A 9,840-nucleotide genomic window follows, 5' to 3' on the forward strand; every position below is an offset into this window, starting at 1 on the left:
ATCCCAGGTAAGAATTTTCTGATGCCCGACCAGCCAGAGGAAGAGGGAGACTTTGGGCAAGGTACCTGAAGCCCATATTCGACCCCAAATGTGATCAGGGGTCGAAGGGTCTGTACATATAAGTTTGTAGGCCTCTGAGGTGGAAAAGGTTCCTTTAGGCCTGTAACCCCATTGTAAAATTTCCCTGCCTTCAAAATATATTATACATCATTTTTGGAGCTCCCTTTCTAGATCCTTCATAAAAGGGTGACCCGCATTCCTGATTAGCATGTCACCTTGCTTCCATTGTCTATATCCTTGCACTATCTCCTGAGTCCAATGCTGCCAAATCCTTTTCTGTTGTTTTTCCTCCCCGATGTGGTTTGGAAGCGGGTGGAGAATGCTATTGAGCTTTGGCAATTGGTTCCAGGCATCTGTCTAGAATCAAGTTATTCTACCGTTTCTTACTTCCCAAAAACTATGTTGCTAAATCAACAAGAAGTGTTGCTTGGCAGCATTACATATGAGTGAACCTTTTGCATTGGGAGTGAATCTTATAAGCTCCTCTTGAGGTCTATGATTGACATATTTGGCAGTCCATATGGCAGCCCACAGCTTATCAGGGGAAGAGAGCCATTGCCACCAGATTTTGGCGCACATGATAGCATTATTGTGATTGGGATCCCTCAGGCCAATGCCACCTGTTTCTTTAGGCATACAGGCTATGGTCCATTTTACCAGAGCCCATTTGCGGTTAGTAGCTGTATTTCCCCAGAGGAAGTTACGTTGTAGATCCCTTATTCTTTTAATTACCCACTTAGGCGCTACAAGGATAGAGAATAAATAAAGTGGCATTGCCTGAAGCACAACTTTTATGAGCACCACACGACTTGCAATGTTCAGTGTTCTGTGCGTCCATAGATTGAGACAGGATTCCAGCTTCTCGATGAGGATGCGCTAGGAGGAATGCTTGATGGTCGAGTCAATGATGGGGGCTCCAAGATACTTGGAAGGGAGAGTTTCTATGGGGAAGCCCAATATCCTAGCTATAGGATGCTGCACGACAGGGGGAGTATGGAAGAAAAGATCTGCGATTTGGCTTTATTGATGCTGGTACCTGAAGCCTCGGAGAAGTCATTGAGCAGGGATTTGAAGAGCGAGGCTTCCTGGACTGATGGGTAACCAAAAAGCATGTTGTCATCAACAAATTACTGATGAGTTATAGTTGGGGAGTGGTGAATGGAGAGACCTTTGAGCTGCTGGGTGAGGAGGGCCTGTTTGATGTGACGACCCAGGCCTTCAACCATTAACACAAAGAGGAAGGGAGCGAGAGGGTCGCCCTGCCGAATTCCTCTAGAGGGACTGAAGGGATAGGAGGGGATGCCGTTCACAAGAACGGAGAAGAAGGATGAGTAGTTAAGACTCATAATACATCGAACCCACATAGGATAGAATCTGAAATCATTTAACATTTTTTGAATGTATGTCCAACTAAGCTTATCAAAGGCTTTTGAAAGATCAAGCTTAAGTATCATACCTTCCTGTTTGGAGTGCTTGAGGGAGTGAATGATTTCATGCGTGAGGATAATGCCATCCAGTATCTGTCTCCCTTCCACATAACCAGATTGTTCAGGTGAGATGAGGAGGGGCATAAGTGGCTTTAACCTGTTGGCGATGACTTTAGAGATTAATTTGTAAATAACGTTGCAGAGAGCAATTGGGCAGAATTTATCTGGTGTGTTGGATTTCTCCTCCTTTGGAATGAGCGCAATGAAAGTTGAGTTGAGAGAAGGTAATAGCGAGTGAAGAGATCCTTATTCCTCCACCACTTGCCACACCTCAACTTTTATCAGCTCCCAGAAAGTGTGGAAGAAAGTGGTAGTGAAGCCATCCGGGCCAAGGGCTTTGCCCTCATTGACTTGGTTCATAGCTACATCCACCTCCTGGGGTAGGATTGGGCGTAGAAGAAGCTCATTATGTTCCTCAGTGATAATTTTTGGTACATTTTGGGTGATTTTTTCTATAGCAGGTTGTCTATCTGCGAGGGGCTCTTGATGAACTTGCCTGAAATGCCTTAGAAACTCCTCCTCGATTTCAGCATGCTTTTCCACTCTTACCCCTCCTTGCTTCTGTATGAATGAGATATTGTTGTGCATTCTTCTTTGAACAGTGGTTCGATGGAAGAATTTAGTGTTCCTTTCTCCCTCTTTCAACCATCTAATCCTGGATTTCTGCTTCCATAATATCTCCTCCTTCTTTCTCCTCTCCTCCAGTTGATTGTGAATGCGTTGCTCCTGTTCCAAGGTCCATTCAGTGTGTCCCCCTGTAATTATTTGTTGCTGGAGATCTGCCATTTCCTTGTTTAGCTCTTGTTGCGCCTTGAAGATATTTCCAAATGTCTCTTGATTCCAGCGCTTTATTTGGGATTTTAGATGCTTGAGTTTCTGTTGGAACTGAAACATTTTGGATCCCTCTGGCGGTAAGAAGGTATTCCAAGTAGATCTGATGAAGTCCTTGAATGAGGGGTGGGTGAGCCAGAACTCTTCGAAGCGGAAGGGCCGTTTGGTGGCGTTGCCTGGTCTTTGCCACTGGAGGGAGATAGGCCAGTGATCTGAGCCGGAATGAGGGAGAATTGCTGCCACTATATCCCCTCCCAAATGAACCGAGTTGTCAGATATGAGGAATCTGTCTAGTTTGGAAGCGATTTGATGCTTCCCGGCTCTGCGATTGCTCCATGTATGCGTGCCATTACAAAATTGCAGGTCGATTAGAGAATTGTTTTGGATGAAATCTTTGAAGTGGCCATTTTCCTGTTCCATCCTGGTTCTCCCTCCTTGCTTTTCCTCTAGCTTGGTGATCATATTGAAGTCCCCTCCAATGATCCAAAGAGGATGCCTTCTGTTAAGGTTCAGAGCTTCTATAGTGTTAAGTAAAGCTATTTTATTCCCTGCTTCCTGTGGGAAGTAAACATTGGTAAGGTGGCCATGAATGTTAGTGCCTATAATGTGAAAGGTGGCTTGGATAATGTGGTGAGAAGCATGAAAGTCGGAGAGAGTTAGCGCTTGCGTATTCCAAGCAATGGCTAGCCCGCCCGATGCGCCCACGGCATCCACTGCAACCGATTGGCATCCTGGCCAAGCTCTAGAAAGGATGCTTCCTAGAGTACTGCTATTACACTTTGTTTCTTGAAGAAAGCATATTTGCGGCTTCTCCATCTTTATCATGTTTTTTATTATTCTTAATTTCCCTGGGCTATTGAGCCCCCTTAAATTCCATGAAGTAAGCTTCATGATTCACTACTGATAGAGGGTTTGTAGTACTTCGTCAATTTTGCATACCTGCCTGAGTCCACCAGGATTTTCCCTACTTCAATTGTTCGCTGGAGATCTGTTCTTCTCCCTCTCTTTTTGAAATCTTTTGGAGGGAGGCCACCATCCCAATAACTACTTGGCTGGATGCCTAGCTATTTCTGCTGATAAGCCTTCAAGAGGACAACTTCCAATTTTTTGAGTTGAAGCTCTGGGATTTTATCATAGTCCTTTTTGCATGCTAGCTCAAGCTCGTGAATGTCTAGTCCTTCCATATCAATATTTTCTGGATCTTCATCCATCTGTTGCACCTGACTATTTTCTGTTGTAGATGTTTCTAAGCTCAGGGGCTGGTTTGGAGTGCCTTCAACTTCCATATCATTTACTTTTCCATCAAGTCCCTTTTGGCTCTCCTTGGGGTTTGCATTGTCATCCTTGGGGAAATGTGATGCGGGGGAAGAACCAGGGGGGGGAGGGAATGCAGAGGAGGAGATGGGCATGGAGCTGTGCTTTGAGTTCAAGGGTTGCTCCTCTGAGGCTTGAGAAAGACTTCCAAAACTATTGCTTGTAGAAGGGATAGAAGTAGTGTCTTGCTAGGGTTTTTTCCTTCTTTGGCCACTTATTTATCTTGAGATGATTTATCTTATTGTTCCTGCAATTGGTTGAAATGTGCACAATGTTTTCACAACTAAAACTCTTAACATTTTTCATATCCTTCATTGGCACATTTTTGGGCTTTTGACTTGCACTATATTTTGATGGTGGTTTCTTTTATTGTTGTTCGAACATTTTGTTGTGTTTTCTTCATTTTCTTCCTCATTTTTCCTCTTCATTCTATTTTCTAATTCAGACTTTAGTTTCTCACAATCGCTGATTTGATTCTTGAGCTGACTACCAATCTCCTCATCAATTTTATTTGCTTTCCCCAACTTATTTTTCAAATCATAAATCTCTTCTTTGAAAACATGTTCTTTGTCTTCAAGAATGTGAAGAATTTTCTTCACATCTTTGTTCTCTATCTTAAGATCTCCAATCAACCTTTCTTGAGCTTTATTTTTCTTTTCAAAGGTCACTATTCTTTTAATATCTTCACCTTCAGATTCCTCCAATGGAAATACACCTTCCTCACTTCTTGAGGTATCAACTTGAAAACGTTGAGCATCAACTTTGTCAATAACCACAAAATAGTCATCACTAGATTAGCAAGGAAAATGTCCATGAATAAAAATGTCATTGGCCATGCCTTTTACCAGCAGAATAGGTTCTCCAAGTATTGCAACATTCTTGGATTATTTGCAACTTTTATTTAACTCAATTTTCCTCTTCTTATTCTTTTCCCTAATCCCACGATCTTATCTCAAGTGATCAAGCTTCACCGAGGGAACCTTTCTCTGATACCAATTGTTGGAAATCTATTCACTACTAAGTGGCACGCGGGGTGAATCAATAGTGAAAATGTATATTTAGTTTTAAAATCCTTTTCAATTATAGCAACACACTATTCATTAACACATTATTAGAATAAATCATTTATCAAAACACATGAGAATCATAAGAGAGAATCAAATAATCATGCACAAGAAGACACGAGACATTTATGGTGGAAAACCCACCCCGGTAGAAAAACCACTCTTGCTGGTGTTGTACTGCTGAAACAACTGTAATAATCATCAAGCAATTTAATTACATAGAATATATAAATGGATACTATTAAAGAGAAATATGGGCCTCATCTACAACTCTATATAAACCCATCTCATGAACAAGCCCTACCCAACACCCATCGGACATATGAAGAAATTTGTTCTCTACACTGAATTTATTGGAGAACCCACTCCACTCTTCTATTTGACTCTCATTTCACAAGATTTCAGATTGGAGTCATTCTGAATCACTCAACTAAAACAACAGAACAACCTCTAGCAATATAGGTTGAAAATAATATAATGGTCTCATTGAAACAAATTTGCACTCACATAATCACTCCAACAACACCATCAATAATAGACGCAACACACATAAAAGATAATCTGATGAAAAACATGAAAATAAAGTATAAAGGAAATTATTTACAATCCTCCCTACTGTATTACCATACTACGACAAATAATCTTAGTTGAATCATAATTTTGATCAAATCTTCTACCATTGTGATCTTCTAAATACATTCTACATAAATCCCTACATATTTTACACACACCACTCCTCACTCACTCACAATCTTCGAGCTCACACCATCATCCCACTTCCTTCTCAAGTGAGCCAACCCAATAGACTCATCATCTCCATCTATTTGTAATCTTCTATAATGATTAAAACAATTAATTCCAATTTTGTATTGGAGCTTTATTCATATGCTAGAAGTGGTTCAGTACATTTCTTCTTGACTCGGTCAGGCCACTAACTTCATTTAGTAATGAATATTGTCTTTTCACCATCTTCTAGAAGCACAATGACATTTTTGTGACCTTTACATGATGAGTCTCAAACACAACAAGTGAGAGAAAAAAACAAACACCTCATGAGCCTGACAAATCTGGAGGAATTTTAGTGAAAAACCCTGGTCACACCCACATCATAGGCTCCATGCGACTAGAAATCCTGAGTCACTCTCGTAGATCTTCCTGCTACAAAGTAGTGTTTTCATTCACTCCCATAACACTATCATGCAAGAGACTGTGGCAAAGGATCACTAAAAACACTTTTCCTTTCCTCAGATTCTACCAAAACTTGTTCCACTATTTTATCATCATCAATAATTCCCTAGGAGCCATTGTATCCTATCAAAGACCCCATCAATCTAATGTAATAACTCCGTCATCATCACAAGTCAAACTAGGTTGACTTGAATGTCATCATTCAACTGCTTCAACACTCAAGCCATCAAACTTCACCACAACTACTCCAACATTTGCAACCATCAATTATAGACCCTACAATTGATCATACAAGATGAAACTGATCCATACACACACCAAGTACCAAAAACCTGAGTTCACAGTCTCCAATACTGTCAACTATGTATAGCAGCTCCACATCCTGATAAGCCATCCACACAAAGTCCAATAATCTACAACCACCAAACTAGGGTCAGCAACCAATGCACAATTCAAGTACTATCTCACTAGCATACTCTCAATACTTGTAACAATCAGCCATGTATCAGGTCCTGCATCCACACATATACAAGATATCATAAACCAATCAATTAATGAATCATGTGACTAAATAATCACATACTACAAGGTTGGTATCAACGCCAACCAACACCAATGGAACCTCCAACACCAATACTTCTAGGTTGACATCAACTCCAACCAAACAACTTAGCCATAATGCCAACAAATGTTCTTTGAATAAGAAACTAGTATAGATTACAATAAAAAAGGTTTTCATATTGTAAGGCTAGGTACAACTAGAATTTTTTTAGCACACTTAGAACAATTTAGTTAGTTGGTTTAGTTGTTTGATATGAATAAAAAAAATTGAATGTTTTTTTGAGAACATAAGTCTATTTTCAATACATCCATGTATATGAAGTTAGAAAATGAACAAAAATATTACCAATCAAAAGAGGATCTTTGTGGGATTTAGCGACCTCTAAGACCATGGTCTGAACAAATATATTATTATTTTTAGTAAGAAAATATTTAATAGAATTGAAACCAAACGAACATGTGATATATATATATATATATATATATATATATATATATATATATATATATATATATATATATATATATATATATATATATATATATATATATATATATATATATATATTGTTAGAGGAATATTTTAGATATGCTACAATGATAAAATTAAAGAATTATTTTCTTTGAATAGGATTCACTCAAATGGATGATGGTAATTTTATTTCAAGAGAATAATATAGTATATATTTTCTTCACAAATAGAAAATGGAAAATATTAAACTCTTGAGCACACCCTTTAACATAAATGAAATGTTATATATTGAATTTGAGCATAGGAGATAGATGCTAAATCCTATAGGATCTTAAGAGGTATTTTTAGTTATCTTATTCCTATAAATCTTATTATTATTATCAAGGAATGAGTTTATTTTTTAGGTTAGGGTACTGTCTAGCAAAAGAAATTTTGACTTATCTCAATGGAAATAACAATTATGGCATACACTACAAATTAACTATTATTTTTGAATTAGCTTGGTATAAAATACTAATTGGACTAGCGATATAAAAAGTATTTTAGGATATTTTCTATAGAGACAAGTATATTGTAACTAGCAAATAAATAAATTTTCTTGAAGATAACATTGGTAGATTTCAAGCAAGAACAAAAAGACACTCAAAGTAATATGATATAAAGAAGACTATGTGTGTAGTGTTAAATCATTATAGACAGATTTAATGTAGTAATCATGTCACGTAGCTTTTTAAATATGGGAAAAAAATATTTAAAATGATGGTCTTCATTACAAATATAAGTTGCCTCTATTCAACATGTAGAAGATAATTGGTTGTACTAGAAGTTAGCAAAATAAGTCACTTTTACAATATTAAGATATAATTGTTTTGCATGTGGTCACCATGGAAAATGTTTTCTTAGAAGACAACACCATATGGTGATCTACACCACTATAATTATGCAAGACATTAGCTAGATACCACCCTAAGACCATAAACTAGCAAATACCCTCCACCAAAGTTAAAATGCACTCAAACTTCACCTCATGCATAGAACACGAGCATAACCTCCCAACCCCATCATAATCATATGTAAACATTGAAGAACACCAAAAATAAAAAAGTATATCCCAGGAATGAAATCCATCCACTCTATAGACAAACTAATGCAAACTTATTGTGAACATAATTTTCCCATATCAATTGTATGTCCATAATGTATATTTTTGAAAGTGAAAAAGCTCCACCACAACCAAAGGAAAAAAAACACAACCAATATTTGAACTAATCTAATTCCCTAAACAAACACCTTAATTAGACAATAAAATCTCATTAGAAAGATAGAGTCAAAATAGAGTCACCATCAAATTGAATGAACAAAATCAATCCAACAACAAAAATACCAAACCTAACCCCAACACTAGAACACTAACCACCATGAAAATTGCATCTAGCTAATCAAACACAAAAGTAAAAAAAAAAAAACTAGAGATATAACTCTATAACTTGAAAAGTTAAAAACAACAATATACCCCTATGAAACTTGAAAAACAAAATCTTGATTTGTAAAATGAAATTGTAAAATGGATAGCTCACAAAATGTAGCTCAATTAGCCCTAGCCTAGTTAGTAATATATAAAACATGAGATTCGTTCCAGAAACCCATCTACGGAACTTAATAATGTAAATAACCCACCCTAAAAAACACTGTGGCTATATGAAAATGATGAGAAAATGGGAAGTAAAAACAACCATTTATTGAGATGCACCATCAAAACAACAATATTAATTGAACCCCTCACATAAAAATGGAAGACCTATTAGGATCTGCAAGCGCATGTTCATCTTTTCCTCGGTTATGGTCGGCTAATTAATGGTAATAAAACTAATACGAAGAGTATTATTAACTAGCAATTGTCCCAAAAGGTACAAATAAAGGTCGATAAGATTATTAAATTGGAATTGTTGAATTTTTTTAGAAGAGATATTGGTTCAATCAACGTGGTTTCCTACACTGCCACAACTCTTCCCGGTAAACCCTGACAACGATTCTGCTTTTGTGAAAAATTAAAATTTGCACCAGTAAACGTCACACATATACCTATACAGCTAGATTGTTGATTAATATCTTTGGACGTTGAATAATTTAAGGTAAATCTATTCGCTATTGCGCATTTGTGAAAAAATGAAAATTTGCACCAGTGAGCATCACAAATATATACAGTTGGATTGTTGATTCATACCTTTGGACATGCTCGATTAATGAATAATTTAGGGTATAATCTATTACGTAAACAAAGGATCAAAGGGGGAAGGGGTGGGGTTTGTGTACCGGATCAAGCCTTTGAGATTCATGGGAGAAACGAAGGAAGAATCCCCGCCCAAAACCTCCTCTGCAATCATCCACTGTACCCTCTCATTTGGATGAAATTTGTCCCAGTAAACATATTCCTTGGGATCCTTGCAGATTGAGCACCCTGGATCCAACCCACAACCTACATGGCCATTGTATGGACCATCTCCACAGAAAACCTGTTGACCCACCCCATACCTCCTAGTCTTCGTCATCCAAAATGAGGTCTAGTCTGCAGCACCTTAGGCCGATGGCCTAGGCTGCCCTGGTTCGAGTCCTCCTGCCGACAGAGCCCTCATCGCTCTCTTTTTCACATCCCCCCTCAAGTGAGAAAGGATTCATAACCCTATATAATCTTATTAATGAATATTATTATATATAATATTATATTAATATTAAGGTTTAATCCTATTCATATTACCAAAAATAATTTAAGAGAGTCATAAACTAAGCAATATGGGAATTAACAAAAAAAATTAATTAATTAATCTATAAATAAATAAAAATAATTTTTTAGGAAGAAAGCGCA

At 37.4% G+C, this 9,840-nt stretch overlaps 1 protein-coding gene across 1 annotated transcript; it reads right to left on the bottom strand.

Annotated features, from left to right (window-relative positions):
- Positions 1 to 1,793: 1,793 nt before the first annotated feature.
- LOC149180084 (uncharacterized) lies at positions 1,794 to 9,526 on the bottom strand. Its single transcript, XM_089413763.1, has 2 exons — positions 9,291 to 9,526; positions 1,794 to 3,144 (listed from the first exon to the last, which is right to left on the bottom strand). The coding sequence occupies exons 1-2, from the start codon at positions 9,524 to 9,526 to the stop codon at positions 1,794 to 1,796; spliced, it is 1,587 nt and encodes a 528-aa protein (XP_089269889.1).
- Positions 9,527 to 9,840: the final 314 nt, after the last annotated feature.

Source organism: Pinus tabuliformis, chromosome 3_2, assembly GCF_031772625.1.
Source record: "Pinus tabuliformis cultivar Carrire ecotype Pingquan chromosome 3_2, CPIR1, whole genome shotgun sequence".
Classification (NCBI taxonomy): domain Eukaryota; kingdom Viridiplantae; phylum Streptophyta; class Pinopsida; order Pinales; family Pinaceae; genus Pinus; species Pinus tabuliformis.